The sequence below is a fragment of the Lytechinus pictus genome, chromosome 6, assembly GCF_037042905.1.
Source record: "Lytechinus pictus isolate F3 Inbred chromosome 6, Lp3.0, whole genome shotgun sequence".
NCBI classification, from domain to species: Eukaryota; Metazoa; Echinodermata; class Echinoidea; order Temnopleuroida; family Toxopneustidae; genus Lytechinus; species Lytechinus pictus.
In genome coordinates, this window is record NC_087250.1 from 9,643,974 (window position 1) to 9,660,989 (window position 17,016).

Here is a 17,016-nt window from a genome sequence, read left to right on the forward strand (position 1 = left end):
TGATCAATTTCTAGACTTTACGTTATAAAGCCCTGAAAACACTTTGTGTTTGTGAAAAAGACTGTTCTTGAACTTGAAGACTACCCTCCTGTCGATAGCTAATAAAACTGCTGTGACCAAGGAATTCAGCTACACCCACAAAAATGATCCCAATACATACCCTTCATATCATACCACCCTTAATGCAATCTGGTATGTTCTCGGGATTGGTGACGCAGATAACTTTCGCTCTTCGCTTATATTTTGAAGATATTTAGAATGGATTATGCACAAATAGTGGCTTATTTTGCCGAAATGTACCGGTAAGAGTTCCTTCGTGGATGTACATGTACAGTAGTTTGTGGTTTTGATTGAAATAGATTTCAATAAAATGTGATCTGGTATTGAAGTGAGTTTTTAGTGCGTTTTCAGGCTCATTTTGATATTTGATGGGGGGCTGCGAAACAAAAGTTTTTTGCGATTGATCGCAACTTTTCAGCGAAAGACTTGCAACTCATAGACCTTAAACAATAGTGGTTGTTTGCTTTAATACAAACATTCATGGAATATGCCAGAGGGGCAAATAAGTTGTGTATAACTTTATGCCTACTTCCAAGTTTAATTATAAGGTAAATGCTCTCTTAGCAATCAGGTAAAAATAATTACCATTTTCCATTTACCATTATAATGATTATAATAATATTCCATTTTTACTAAAATATACTAATGTATTCCATTTTTACTAACATATACTAATGTATACATGTATGCATCACAGTGACATCTCCAAGCCTTTTACATATATCTTTGTACATGTACCTCGATCATCAGATCCTTGCCTGCATACTTTGTTTGCACTTTCTCCACTCCCTGGGGAGCATTCAAACAAGGGTTTCCAAACTGAATTGCCGGATATATACTACATAAATCATCATTCTGTTGCCGATATAGCCAGCCATTGATTGGTTGGAAGCTTTTAATTAGTAGCAAAGTTCTTTCAGTGCCTCTGTTTTGTTCCAAATTTTGACTCAAAATAAATTCTGACATATAGATCTCTTTTTACCTCACATGCTGTTACACTTTTAGATCTGTAGAATGGTATCAAAATTGGGGAGGGGGGGGGGGACTTTGTTAATTCTTCTCTTAATCTCGACTGGACATGTACATACTAGACATCACGCTAGTCGATAGAAAGGTATCCATAAGGGGGTGGGCATGTACTTTGTACATGTATATTGTAGCGTGAAAATTTACCGCATTTAGAGGGGGGCATGTACTGTGTAAATTGTAATGTGAAAATCTACCGCATTTACACATTTTCACAAGAATTGTTTCAATATGGGGGTGGGTGTACTTTTCGAATTCTACTCTAAATCTTGACTACATGTACATGTACATAGATTGCACTAATAGATAAAACGGTATCAACAAAGGGATGGGGATGTACTTTGTATATATTGTATATCTACTGATTTTACACACATTCGATAGCATGATCTCGATGTGGCAGGGATTGTCAACAGATGTACTGTACTTAAATCCTACTCTAAATCTCAACAACTCCTACTTTCCAATAGAATGGTATCGATATGGGCACTAACACAGGACGAAGAACCAAACAAATAACCACATTGTGCCGGTTAGAAAGACAGAAATTTAAAGTAGAAAGTAAATTATTTATTTAGCCTTGTTATGTAATGCTGAAGTGGTTTGAATACAAGATGGAACCTAGATGTGCTTCAAAGAGGCCTAATTTTCCTAAAACTGTTTATTTACTGTATTATTTTTGGCCTGTAATACATGTACATGTACAAAGCATGGCAAACTACCAATCGCTATGCTTCGTTACAGGGCCCGTAATGCTTTATTTGATCAGATTTTTTTCCTTCTCACTGGCAGCATTTGTATTTTTTTATTTTTTTTTTAATACATGTACAGTAGCTATATTTCCTTTTTTTCAAATATACTTTAAAACTTTGCCTATAAAGTTGAATAGTTTACAGAAGTCTCATCAACTTTGGAGTAAATGGACCTGGTGGGTGTTTCATAAAGCTGTTCGTAATTTAAGAGCGACTTTAAGAATGACTGGTGATCCTTTCTTGTGGTAAATGGTAGATTCATTGGCGATGGTTCAGCGCATAAGAAAGGATCGCCAGTCGTTCTTAAAGTCGCTCTTAACTTACGAACCGCTTTATGAAAATATGTTCATTTACAACAACAACTGATTCAATCAATTCACCAATCGAATCCTAGTGCCAATATCAAACAATAATGAAATAAAATCATGAATATTTTTTTAACATCATGGTTACCCTTTTCTTTTTTCTGGCAGGGAAAGGGGGGGGGGGAGGGAGTAGAAATGTGTTTTGGGCATTAAATGTGTGTATGATAATATGATACCAAGTATCAAAAGCGCAGTTGAGTATATGCACAAAGTAACTGCACTATAAAGTTGAAATGGACATCTTATTATTATTATTATTATTATTATTATGAACTTTGTACCCATTGAAAGGAGTATCGGTACTGCACCTGGTTTTATTATTCACATGTTTTATTCATGTGTTCCAGAGTGTACCTGTCCTTTTGTTAAGGTAAATGTTAAAAATAACCAGATAAAGGGAATTAGTTGGATATCTGAGTAAACATGTGCATTAAAAGAGGAAATGGAATGTCATTTTATCAACAGAGCTTGTCAACGGTAACAATAGAATTCTACATTTTCATAGAATAGAAAAATAAATTGTGTAGCATATCACTTGGAAATGAGCAATTTGACAAGACTAGGTGTGCATTTACTTACAAAAACTTTATTTTGTCATGTTGTTTATGGGTATGTTTCACTTTTGAAGTCCCATCAGGGTTTATTAAATCTTTAATTTTATGACATTTTGCTGATATTTTTTGTTTTAATTTTGATTACAAATTTACTGTAGTATGAGTGTATGGAATAAGAAATTGGTGCATATTAGGCGGGCGCGTCATGGTCTAGTGGTTCTGACTCGCCTTTCAAACAGGGTCGTGCGTTTGAATCCTAACCATGGCGTGTTTTCCTTCAGCAAGAAATTTATCTGCACTGTGTTGCACTCGACCCAGGTGAGGTGAATGGGTACCCGGCAGGAATAATTCCTTGCATGCACGTAAGGAAATTTCATTTATTATAGGCATATCATCTGTACATGATGTATAAAGACCTTGTAGATATCATATACAAGTAAACCTTAAATACAGATATTATTATTACACTCAAGTGGGTCTACATTGCAAGACTACAAGTGCTCTGAATGTTGCATTGTGGGTTTAGAACCTGGCCAGATTTTGAGCAGTTGAGGGTTTGTGATACAGCTGCACAAGGCTGATGGGCGGTATCTCCTTTAAAAAGGCAAACCACACACATTAAATGATGCCCCCTATCTCTTGTGTAATCAATTCCACCCAGGTCGGAACACTATGGCATGGTACCCGGAGGACCGTCCCAACCACAGATGCAGTCACAGGCCCAGGTCCATGGGGACGACAGACGGATGGCCTACGACGCCGACAACATGTTCATCCCGCCCCCTCCCGATGAACCTGCCCCGCCCCCACCCATCGATGTCCCTGGGAACGTCAAGAACAAGGTGGCAGCCTTCGCTGCTGCAGCTGCTGCTGCACAAGGTACATGTAGGAAGAATGGTTAACATCAATGTGACCATTCACCCCCAAACCAACAATAAGTCGCCAGCAAAGGTTCTCTGTAAATAGCTAAAATTATAGTAATTGGTGTTCAAAAAGCATAATTTTGTAGATTAGCCTATCTAATGGCGCTGTCGCATTTCCCATACGACGGCCGTAGGGTGAGTTGAAAACATCCATTTTAACATTTTTTTGTACCAGCTACATGTAGGTGCTTTGAATAAAAATGTAAACAAAAAAACTGCTGTTTCTGACTTGCCGTACGTCTGCCGTAGGGGAAAGGTGACTGCAGCATTAATGGAAAATTTTTCTTCTTCATACTGTCAAAATTTCAAGTTTTCGAATTGAATCGGAAGCAACAAACACGAGTTTCTTTGACACAGTCATGTTTTTGTGGAAGTTTCAGAGAGATTGCACAGCGTGCTGATCTCATGCTGAAGTGAGCCCCAGAATTCAAATAGCTTTCTCACTTTTCCCAAGTTCTCAATTGAAATCAATCATGTATTTGTGGGGGTTATTTTTAAATAAATTTTGACATTTTGTATTTAATTTGAAGCTTAGGATATGCTTCTTTTTAACTTAAAACAAAATCTCAAAATTAATTATGGGAACTCTATAGTTGGTGTGGGCTGATGGGACTGGTCAAATACATGTATTGTCTTTTTCCTTTGCTGTGTGTTGATTCCTTCAATGAATAGCTGAGAAACTAGCACATTCCCCCTCTTCACTGCCTCCATTATTTCTCTTTCTACATGTAGCTCCCCCATTTCTGCCTATTCCTCTATCTCTCTCCTTCCCTCTCTCGTTCTAAATGGTTGTGTTCATCTGTAACTCACCCCTCCCAACCCGGGGGGGGGGGGGGTTTCCAAAAGAAACCCGGATGAGTAGACTTCAATGATGTAGGACAGAATATTGAGTGTGTTTTTGTCCGCGATTGTTGTAATTTTCAGGTTATCTTGATCATAGAGTATCACGAACTAGAATTTGTAAGTATTTTTTGCGTGAAATGGGCAAACACGTATGGGGTAGCTGTCAGGAAAATTAACCAATATATTATAGATGTTTACAAGTTACCAAACACTTTGCTCTATGTGAAAAAAAACTATGAGGCAATATGGTTCATGAAATTGAATGAGGCGGTTAAAGAAACACCATGAAACATCCAGCCGTTCATTCTATTATTCTGCACTCTTAACTGAAGGATGTATCTCCCCTGCACATGCACATAAAGTCGTCTTGAATAGTGGCTCTTTTACATGTAATTTGATTTCTGTTTTAAGCTAACCTTAATCTTCTTATTTTTGTTATTATTTTCACTGTTGTTGTTCATCTTATTTTTGTTTAACGCTACTTTTCACAATGGATGTTATGTCATCGAGGGTGTTTCGACCTGTATTAATAGTGAAGACTGTTATCATATAAAGTTTTTGTAACCTTGTGTGTAAATGGCATTGATCTGTGACTATCTGATATTAGGTTTGTCATCAAGGTTGTTCCAGTTTCTAACAAAGTGATTATGTCTGTAGTTAATCATTTATCCATGTGAATTTCCTTTCTTAATTACATGTACATGTAATGTAAATTATATTTGGATATTAGGTATCACATTATTTGTATTCACATTAAAATATATTGATTTTATAATGGTTTGTTATCAGAGATGTTCCAGTTATGTCATCCATTATCATTCAGTCTTGTGGAAGTTTGCATTTCAACCAAAGAAAAGGGAGAGATGATTTCAGTTGGTATTTGATATTGTTTATTTTGCTTGTTGATCGAAACCTCTTGATCCGATATGGTTTCCTGGTAGAAAATACATCCAATGAGAATACTATCCCACTGATAGAAAAAAAAGACTGGTATCATTTATTCATATGTGTTTTGTTTCTACCTTGCATTACTTTCAATGATAATTATATCAAATGTACATGTATATGTCTAATGAAAAAATTAAAAGACTAGAACAATATGTTCACGTAAATTCTGTTTTCACCTTCCATTAAAGTGAATGGGAATGGTATCTCACCTAGTGGTGTCCAGTCTGGAAGAAATAGGCAGACTGGTATCATTCATTCAAATAAGTTCCCTGACTACTTTTCATTACAACAAACAGGAATTGTTTCTCGCCAAAGGGATAAATAGTAAAATGAAAGACTGGTATTAGTTATTCATGCAAGTTCCTTTTTTACTTTCCATTACAGCAAATGGGAATGGTATCTCACCAAGGGGGTTCCAGTCTCCTAAATCAGCTCCAGTAAGGTCAGCAGAGTCAGAGGAACCTATTGAGTTGCTTGCTATGAGGACAGAGAGAGATGTGGTAAGAGAAAACTTATTGAAATAATAGAAATAACCCTAACAACAAATTTTAATTGGAATAGGAAGATGGAGAAGAGTAAGACAGAAGAAGAGGAAGAAGAAGAAGGAGAAGAAGAAGATGAAGAAGACAGAGAAGAAGAAGGAGAAGAAGAAGTAGGAGGAGGAGGATGAGGAGAGGGAGCCATAAGGACACATAATAAGTAGAGGAAGAATAAATATACAAATTATTTATTCAAGTTGAAATATGCAGCAATGAAATAAAAAAATGCTTCATGTAATGTTATCAATGTGAAGAATACATTTTATCACACCTACAAAGCCTACATATAATTGATATCCTGAATTTAATTTTCGCTATTCACAGGAAATTCTAAATCACTGCTTCGATGACATTGAGGCATTCATCGGCAGACTACAGAAAGCTGCCGAGGCATACACAGAGCTAAGCCGGAGACGTCAGACCAGGAAGAATCGTCGGAGGGAACATGGTGATGGTCTCTTATTGGCTAGGTCAAGACCCCCTACGGATGGGGAATATATTGAGTGCTTCCAAAAGTTCAAATACTGTTTCAATTTACTGGTAAGTTTGTGAGCAGCACACATTCGATGAGAGGACTTATTCTTCGAATCTATCAAGTAGGGATAAGAAATTTTCTTTCTGGATTCCAAAGCCGGTCTGGTTTAAAAAAAAAAGGTTTTCAGATAGATGGATGTCAGAAATTTCAACCCAATAAACAAATAGAAATCAATCGATATTTCAGTTCCAAACAGTCAAAATTCTCTACAATAAATTAACTTTATAACGAAATTCATTTCCAGACCATAATCAAAGATATTGAAGCAGATAATATGTCTTAACTCGCTTTCTGATCTAAAATGGCTATTCTGACAATGTCTCTTACCCTAGCTTGTGTAATACAGTGTGCAAATGAATTGGCCATAAGATTTATGATGCTGTACATGCACATGTATAATATTATTGTTATGTATCATTGATTCTACTATCAATCCACTCCAACTCTTTCTTACTTCTTCCAGGCAAAGCTGAAAGCCCACATCCACGACCCCAACGCCCCCGAGCTGGTCCACTTCCTCTTCGTCCCCCTGAAGCTGATCATCCAGAGTTGTCAAGGTCCAGAACTCGCTGCCAGCGTGGTCTCTCCCCTTCTGAGCCCCCAGGCGGTGGACCTCCTACAGAACTGCCTCACGTCTCGAGAGAATGAGCTTTGGATGTCTCTTGGCAGGGCTTGGACCTTACCATCGTAAGTAACCCTCAGCCTGTTCAGTCCTGGGGCCCGTCTTACAAAGAGTTGCGATTGATCCAATCACAAGTAACTCTATGGAAATACATCAGTGCCATAACTTTTTTTCTACAGGAAATTTGCAAAATATCCTTTGTAAACAAAGGAGAACACACCAAATTATTAAGAAATCAATGAATTCATGGATATACATTCATATCTAGAAAATCTTTTGAACAAACATGCATTTTATATGTTGACTTAGCTGGCTGTCCATAGTTGCGATTGATCGGATCAATCACAACTCTTTGTAAGACGGGGCCCAGGATTCTTCAGGCATCTTGTCAAATTGTTGTCTGTGCGAAATCTATTAACAGGAATCCTGTATAATTATCCTATGAATCTTTTCACGGTGACCCGACATTTGCTCCTGCGAAAATTGCTCCTGGCTTCAATTTGTCTAAGATGTGGGGTTGGGGTTGCAGTAGGGTTTTATGTTAGGTTTAGGGTAGGGTATAGTGTTAATCTAGGGTTGAAGTTGGCGATTCTATTAATGTGTGGAGTCTAGAGTGGAGCAATTGTCGCTGGAGTAAATGTTGTGGAACCCTTTCATAGTGTCTTTCCTGCATTCCCTCTAAATTAACGTGTAGAAATCTAACGATCGATTATGGAAAGCAGCTTGCAGGAATCCTTCAGGAAAGACGTGGCTGTGAAAAGCCTTGTGGGATTCCTTTGGGAAAGGCATGGCTCTCATATTTGATTTGTTGTCCTTGGGCTAATACTCGCATGGTTGTCTTGAAATTAAGTGTAATTTTATTTCTTTTTTTTTATATTATGTTGGAAAATCTGTTAATCTTGAATAAAGTTCTGAACTATGGTTTAATTCAAACTCTGTTATGAAGTTATGGTTTATCTATGGATAGCCAATTGTGACACAAATCAATATATTTGCAATTCATCAGCTCATGTGACCCTAAATTCACTCAGACACTCTGGGAATAATGACTAAAACAGTTTTTTTCAAGCAAGTACAAGGTAAGAGCACAGTAAATAATAATAATAATAATAATATAGGGTATTTATATTTCGCACATATCCACCTTGTTAGGTGCTCAAGGCGCTCCTATATTACCCGGCTAAGCTAGGCGTTCATAGCGCACACAGGTTTTTAAGGAATTACTTCCTACCGGTACCCATTCACCTCACCTGGGTTGAGTGCAGCACAGTGTGAATCAGTTTCTTGCTGAAGGAAATTACGCCATGGCTGGGATTCGAACCCACGACCCTCTGTTTCAAAGTCCGAAGACTAATCCACTGGGCCACAACGCCATCTATATGTACATTGTTTTGACAAAGTTTACTCTCCATAACCCTTGCACAGGGATAGACCATTGACTTTGGAATATGGGCCTACAATACATGTATGTAACAAATCTACCATGTTGATTTAGTTCAGTTGAAATACCATACACTCTCATGCAGCATTACCGATAATCTTGTACCATTAATCCCTGCAGAACCGAATGGCCCAAGGATCGCCCCGTCTCCCGCTACGTCCCGCGCTTCCGCGATGGATGGACACCGAGACCTATCACTGAACCCCAGACTCATCAAGACTTCAATACCAGCGTGCTGGTCAACAATGCGTCAGTTGCCGCCAGTGCTGCTGCAGTGGCTCGGGAGTCGCCAAGGAGGCTCTCTGAGAGGGTAAGAGAGATTGGGCTTTGATAGAGATATATTGCTGGTCAATGAAAAATGTGTGTGAAAGCATAATCGGTTAGTCTTAAACAGTTCGAGTAACTATGAGATATCTCAAACAAATTCATGACAAAGTTTTTTATCCTTTCTTGATTGAATTCCATTAAGTATGGTGTACATTGAATTGCTTGCATTAGAAAGATGATAAACAAGTAATTTTATTCATGAATATGAAGTAGCAAAGCATTGTATATTGCACACAACTGTGAATTTTAATGTGACTTTTATAGTCACCTTTCAATCTTTAGTGGAACACCTAATATATATAAACCTATGATGGTACTATAATTTTCCAATAATGATGAATTAGCAAGGGAGCATCGTGGTGTACCGGTTCTGACTCTCACCTTGTAATCAGAGGGTCATGTGTTTGAATCCCACCATGGCCTATAGCATCCTTTGGCAAGGCATCAATCCAAAATTTGCCACTCTCGACCCAGGTGTTAATGGGTACCTGGGAGTGGAGAAGGTGCATACATTGTATGCGGGCATGCCAGGATCTAATGACTGGGGTAATAATATATCTGTAAAGCGCTTAGAGATGTCATTCCGATGTATTTAGCGCTATATAAAAGTGGATTGTTATTATTACTTGATTATCTGCTGAGCCTTGTGACCAGAGTAGGAAGTCCTCAATAATACAGACCCTGGATTTTCTTCTCCGAAAGTAAAATCCTCCCTTGTCCCTTCCCTTTCTTTAATTTCGCAGAGCGATCAAGCGGACGGCCCGGTTTTCGGCCACAACCATCAAAGGCAACCTTCCAACGATAGCGGACACATCGCTAACGGGCCGATCATCCATAGCAACGGGCCCAATGCCCACTCAAATGGACCCAGTACTCACACGAACGGTCCAGCTACTCACACAAACGGGCCCATCGGTCACTCACATGGACCTTCCATCCATGCTAATGGGAACGGTTACCATCAGCGACAGACCTCGGACCCATTGGCCCATAGTCCTAGGTAAGATTTTAGGCATTGGTTCACATTAATAATCATTACCATAATTCCCCTTAGGCAAGAATATCTGAAGACAACGAAAATGAAAAGATTCAACAATCCCTTCAAATCCCTGTTGCAAAAATTTCTTGCAAAACCTTTTATATTCAGATCAGAAATAGTAAAAGGTTCAGATAAATATTTTTTTTGGGTGTACTTTAATCTTTTTTTCTGTTCTTCTTACATAGGACTTCAGCAGTTCCTACCCCTCCCCCTCCAGCTCCGAAGCCAGTATCCAGCCCCACCCCTACCCGCCCTGGGGCCAAGATGGCGACCGCCATCTTTGATTTCGTCGCACGCAACTTCAAAGAGCTGACCATTATGGCAGATGAACAACTTGAGGTAAATATATTGAGATAAGTAGTGGAATCCGAGTAATCATAATAGGCATTAATGCATGTATGTATGAATGACTTTGTGATATTTGACTAATTAAGCAAAAATTCTTCAAAGAGCTAACCATCATTTCTCCTGAAGATAACAAGAACACACTTGTCAAAACGTCGAGTTTGGGTTGTCCTTCTCAGGACCAACACTTGTTCTAGAAAGATACATGATGTCCCGTGAAACCTACTACATTATCCTTCTTCGCCATGGAAACCTTCAGAAGTTACAACAAAATTTCCTCTTCAGTGAAAGACTTGCTGAAATTCCTTTACCTTAATCAAATAATGATTTATGTTTACAGGAAAAAGTTTAAAGTTTACAGGACTGATGTTACAAAATCATATCAACAGTTTAAAAAATTTGTTAGTATCAACTTCTTGTAGGTTCTTGTCTAGGCCAAGATATATACTGCTTTAAACATTGTGAGCATCGACATCAATTAATGATACCTTTCTCTTCTCTGACAGGTGTTAAATGACCAACGTAAGTGGTGGGAGGTCAGGAATACCTCAGGCCAGTCTGGTTACGTTCCCTCAACGCTCCTCAAGATTACCTCACCCTCTCCAAACACCAACACCAACTCAAATCACGTCCCAGAGCCGCCAAACACGCTACCGCCCCCTCCTCCATCTATGTCAACGTTTGGAGTGAGTATACATGTTGGTGCAATAGGATTGTAAACGTATGTGACCTGCCCCCCAAAACCAGCAATAAGTCAACCAAATTGATTATTGCAACTTCTATTGAGCTTAAGAATTCACTTCCTAAGCTTTAAAATGATATATACATGTAATATGTTAAAATTTACCAACAATAACCATTACAAGTACTTGATTGAATGCAGAGGAAACTTTGCAAGAGCTTGTTTGGGGTTCACTCAAGCATGAGATGTGCATACCGAGTAATCTCAGTGAAACTTCCAAGCAGTCCAAAAAAGATGTGTCCAAGAAACTCTTGTATCCTTTCTTTTATTCAACTTCAAATTTCACAGTATGAAGAAGAATTGCTCTTTCAGATAAGCTATTTTTTTATTTTTGGTTTTTAGAGACTAATTACTCTAATTTTGGCTATTTACAGTGATCCTTCCCTGACGGCTTATTGGTGATTTTGGGGTGGTATGTCACATATGTACATGTATTCCTGCTTTCTCTATTGAAATGGTAGGATTAGACAAAGAAGTGAAGGGGCCGAGTTGCTTTTGTGATTGACAATTGTAATTGTAATGTCCCCTAGTCTCACTAAGGTCCCGTTACACTAAGGTTAGCGATTAATTGCATGCTTTATTTTCTTGATTAATCATACAATGGAGTCAATGCAATCAATCATAAACAATGTTCTACAGCGATTGCTAAGTTTGTGTTGCAGGTCACAGGATAGTTTTTCATGAAAGGTGTCAGATTCAACAAATTTTTCTCTGGAAATGAATTGTGCTGTGCTTGCTCGCTTTGTGATGCATACTAAAGTTGGTTATATTTTTTTGGTTGTTGTTTTAGGCCCCGCCCCCTCCTCCACCACCACCCCCAGCCGACGGGTCAGGTAGACCAAATTCAACTCAAAGTAAGTATCACTCTAGTTATGTAATTATCTACTAAATTGTACTATTTTGTCTTTTCGTATTTGTTAATTTCTTTGATCTTTGTTTCTTTTTTTTCTTCTTTTTTTTTGAGGCTCTAAATCTATTTTTTTCCTGTTTTTCTTTTCTTTGATTTTTGAGGGTTTGTTCGTACATGTAATTGCTTTTGTCCTTTCCTTTAACCTTCCGCCCTTCAATCTCGTCTCCATTTCTAATATTAATACTAATAATGTTATATTTTTACCCAGGGTAGCCACTTCAGTTCTGAAAACTGTTCTACCAGCTGGCCCTGCTTAACATCATAATGTTTTTCCTTCTTTATATCTCTTTATTTTGTGTTTACTGTGGATTTGTTTCTGTTTCATTCTTTATTTATTGCCCTTAGAATGCTTTGAAATAAGTTGGCTTACATGTATATATAAACAGTGAGAGTAAATAATAGAACTTCAGATATATTTCATTCTTGGTTTCGTAGAGATTAGTTTATACATGAACTCAGAAGTAGTTATTTATCTGTGTTACCATTCTTTTTTACTTACTGTTTTTTTTTCTTACTATGTTTCTTCAAGTACCCAAGGGTTGTAATCAGCACTTGAAATGCAACATTGACACCGTTTTCTTTATACTTTCTAAAACTAGTTTACTGGAAATCGGTTCAGGAAACCGGTTTGGAAGATCGCTTTGCTAGCGTTCCCATTTGATCAGCCGCAAGTGTTTTTTGAAACCACTTCACATAATGTGGCTTTGTTGCTATGAGAACGCTGTCAGTGGGGGTGACATGTTTTGCGCAAAATTTGAAATTGCAGCGTGGACATTCTACACACAGTGTGTGGAGGAGCGCGCTTTAAATGTGCGAAGATTGCTTCCGAAAAACGGTTGTGTCCTCACGCTAAAACAAGTTTAACAAGGGAAAGCAATCTTGAAAACTACATTGGGAGGTGGTTTTTTGAACTGGTTTGGAAGATCACTTCCAATACTGCTTGGACCGTTCTCATTACAAGTTAAACTAGTTTCCACTAAACTGGTTTTAGGGCGGTAATGAGAACGGGGTCATGATAATCAGCCTTTATTGGTTGTTCTTTTCTTTTGATTGTTTCTTAATGATTTATTATCTTTCAGAAGCAAATGGTATGGACTTTGCCACGCAGCTCCAAAACACATTAAAGAACAAACAGTTAAGACCATCAAAGACACAGGACAGAGGTGAGTGGTACCAGCATGAACCAACTCTAAAGTTAAATAAATTTAGTTGCGGTAAATACTGATTTCAAGAGAAAGCCTGTAAAACCAAGGTTAATTGTCACTACACCAATGTAAATCTAAATCTGATGCAGTTATATCAAATGGACTTTGTGAAAAACGATCACACTGAATGAATTCCTGATTTAACTTTAAGTGATCAGTTTAATTTACATTTTATTAGCATGTGGGCAACTCAAAAAAAAATAATCCCTTTTTCCTTCGTCCCACCTCCATTTCACTCGATTCTTCCTGTACTTGTGTGATGTGCTCAGGTCCTCATAATTTCTAAGCATTACAATTTTTCAAGTGAACTAGAAAACACAGACAATTTATTCCAGTTAAGTACCACATGTAGACGAACAGATGTACAATTTTTTGGGGGGAATTTCCCATTGTCAACTGATATCATTTTAAAGTGTACAAGTAATTGAAATGATTTCAATACATTTACCCCAGCGACAACATGGCGAACATGGATAATCAGAATAATTTTATTACATTTAAGCTGGCGGTTTCTTGGAGTATTTTGATGTCTACACCATACATGCCATACAATGAACTCTTTGATATCTCTTAAATTATCCTAATCATCAGATTTTTTAACCAAGAACACTAATCCAATCCTCACCCTAATACTTCATCCCCAGAAAAATTATGACAGAAAGATAATTGTTGAAATAGTTTTCACATTACTAATTTATCATCATAACGGTTTTTATATTAAAGCTAAGTTCAAGTTCTGGTATAGAAACTTAATTTTGTTAGGAAATAGTTGGAAGCAATCTTAAAGTATTTGCCGTATGCCAGAATGCTTATTTAGAACAACAAAGTTTAATTAAAATAATTCAGGCTTGCTAGAGCGGGGGTTTCAGATTCCAGTGACCCGGGTTCAATTCCCACTTGGTGCGCTAGTGCCCTTTGGTAAGGCATTCATCCCCATTAGTAGGTCCCTCTGAGAGGACCTTAAGCCGTCGATTCTCTGGTTGCTTGCTTACAAGCATTCATGCTTTCTTAGCAATCAGATACAAAAATCACCACTATAACCATATTACTACATGCTTTTCCTGGTGCGTAGCTAATACAGGAAACATCGTGTGGGACCACATCGTGATAGAAAAGCATTTTTCAGTAATTTTTCTGATCTTCTATTGCTTATTATTACTCTGTAATTATTCATTGTCCTGAAAGATCATTTCATAAATTTCATTTATAGTTTTTATAATTGAATGGAAGTTTTGTTCTGTGACTGTGAACACAAAATTTTCTGTTGTTACCAGTACCAGAGTTTACCTTTAAATATTTTATCATCTGTCTGCAGCATTGTCATCTAGCAGTCAGTACGACACCCTCCAGGAAGAGCTCAAGAATCGCGTCAGCAACGGAGGAAAGGCAAAGAATTACCGCATTCCAAGGCGAAGTATCAGCGATGTCTCCCTGACGTACGATTCTGGTCGGGACGATGTGAAGAGATGGCTTGAATCCAAAGGTTTCAGTCCCATGTAAGTTGTCTGGAATGATGGCTGGTAGAAAGAGAAATACAGAGGGTAGTAGTGACAGAGTGTGAGAAAGCTAGTTGATTTAAATGAATTAAGTATTTTTGGAAATGCCCCTACCCCTACCAACTCCCTTCCTATCTTCCCATAAAGATAATATAGAAAAACATCAGATGTTAGCAGTCTAGACTCTAAATTCTGATATTGGACACCGATCACCGATACCATGTCTTTGCTTTATACCATTCCATTCTAATGTACACCTTATCACATAGGACTGTGCACAGTCTTCAAATTCTGAATGGTGCCCAGTTGTTTAGTCTAATCAAAGAATTGTGTATGTTCATGCCATCATCTCCATTATTTGGTAAGATTCTGGAAAGAGTCTATTCTTTGAGATTGATATAATTTCTCTTGTTCATACCATCCCATTCTTATGTACACCTTATCACAAAGGACTGTGCACAGTCTTGGAATCTTGAATGGTGCCCAGTTGTTTAATCCAAGCAAAGAAGTGTGTATATTTATGCCATCACCTCCATTTTTTTTTAGATTCTGGAAAGAGTCTAATCTTGGAGATTGATATAATTTCTTGTGCTTATTATGTATCATTCTTATGTACACCTTATATGATATGAATGTGCACAGTCTTGGCATCTTGAATGCTGCCAAGTTGTTTAGTCTAAGCAAAGAAGTGTGCATGTTCATGCCATGATCTCCTTTATTTCTTAAGATTCTGGATGGAGTCTTATAGATTAGATTGATATCATTTCTCTGGCTTATACTGTCCCATTCTTATGTACACGTTATCGTATAGGACTGTGCACAGTCTTGGAATCTTGAATGGTGCCCAGTTGTTCAGCCTTACCAAGGAAGAACTGCAGCAGGTTTGTCACGACGATGGCTCCAGGGTATACTCCCAGCTCATGATCCAGAAAGCTGCTCTACAGGTAACTTTCCAGACCAGACTTTAAGGGGGTTGTTGCACATAGTTGTAGTTGATTGCGAAATTATGTTGCAATCTATTGCATAATTGTGATGTAATTGATTGCATAATTATGGCGCAAGTAATTGCAAAATAATGATGTAATTGATTGCGAAATTATGTTGCAATCTATTGCATAATTATATTGCAATTGATTGCAAAATTATGATGTAATTGATTGCGAAACTATGATGCAAGTTTTTGCAAAATTATGTAATTTATTGCAAAATTGTAGTGCGATTGATTGCATTATTATGATGTAATTGATTTCAAAATTGTGCTGCAATTGATTGCATAATAACATGACAATCGATTGCATATTTATTTTGCAATTGATTGCAAAAATATGTTGCACTTTTGTGTAAGCTTGTTTTATTTGGTATAATGCACCTTACATGTTTAAAAGTGTCTTCACTTTGTTCATCATTCATCACTCACAATGTTGATCATCACTTAGTGACTTAGTGTAATAAAGAATCAATAAAAGGGAACCGACTAGAAAAATATGGAAATAATGATGGTAGAAATAAAATCATAATAGATAATGAAAAGCAACAATAAAGAAGAAATTAAAAATGAAAATGAATGAAGAAATAATTGGATGAATGAACATATGAATAACTAAGTAAATCCATAAATAAATGAATACATAAATAATGCATAGATAAATAAATAAAAAAATAAGTGAATAAGAAATAAAAATAAATAAGTTTATGAAATAAATGAATAGAAGTATTTGAAAGAATATTATATAGAAACATGAAGCACATGAAGTAAAACAATAAATCAGGTATTAAATAATAAAATGAAATAAAAAAAAATCATAATTGCCAAAATCTAAGGGCTTATGAACCAGTGCCACACCTTTTACCCTTCCAATTTCTGGCTTGCTACACACAATGTATGGAATGCCTAATGTCCCAGCAAAATTTGCTCAGAAATTTACTCCATCATCCATCCATCATGATAATTTAACTCAATATATATTTTGCTGTTCAATGACAAAAGGAAGGAATTCTTTTCTTTTCACAATGGACTTTTTCAATCTGCAGAGTTGCTTCCTTTTGTCATTGGACTGCATTATGGATGTTAGGGCATGCTGCGTTATGTGTGCATGTACATTTTGTTTTTCGGTCAGTCCTATATGAATATGTTAATTCTGTGCTCCCCAAAGTTGTTAATTGCACTAAATAATCGAAAACATTAATTCCGTTTATAGATATTAATTTTTCGGGCATACAAAAAAATTGGGGTTTCAGTGTTATGTAATGTCATTTCATCACATACCCTCATATTATTTTATATACTCTTCATTGAATTCATATATACACATAGATTCTAGTTTGAGGAGTTAATCATGAAACA

General features: G+C 37.1%; 1 protein-coding gene across 4 annotated transcripts in view; it reads left to right on the forward strand.

The window, feature by feature from the left end:
• Window positions 1-17,016, forward strand: part of LOC129263828 (epidermal growth factor receptor kinase substrate 8-like protein 2) — a 38,534-nt gene that overhangs the window by 14,137 nt on the left and 7,381 nt on the right. For 2 of the 4 annotated variants that reach the window (XM_054901739.2, XM_054901742.2), the window contains exons 8-20: window positions 3,419-3,636; window positions 4,605-4,640; window positions 5,856-5,971; window positions 6,335-6,550; window positions 7,009-7,232; window positions 8,729-8,918; window positions 9,679-9,935; window positions 10,160-10,313; window positions 10,826-11,005; window positions 11,852-11,915; window positions 13,051-13,134; window positions 14,492-14,672; window positions 15,484-15,616. In XM_054901739.2, the coding sequence (XP_054757714.2) occupies window positions 3,419-3,636; window positions 4,605-4,640; window positions 5,856-5,971; window positions 6,335-6,550; window positions 7,009-7,232; window positions 8,729-8,918; window positions 9,679-9,935; window positions 10,160-10,313; window positions 10,826-11,005; window positions 11,852-11,915; window positions 13,051-13,134; window positions 14,492-14,672; window positions 15,484-15,616 (2,053 nt within the window). The remainder of the gene's footprint in view (window positions 1-3,418; window positions 3,637-4,604; window positions 4,641-5,855; window positions 5,972-6,334; window positions 6,551-7,008; window positions 7,233-8,728; window positions 8,919-9,678; window positions 9,936-10,159; window positions 10,314-10,825; window positions 11,006-11,851; window positions 11,916-13,050; window positions 13,135-14,491; window positions 14,673-15,483; window positions 15,617-17,016) is intronic. The other 2 variants (XM_054901741.2, XM_064100870.1) reach the window with 1 other exon arrangement.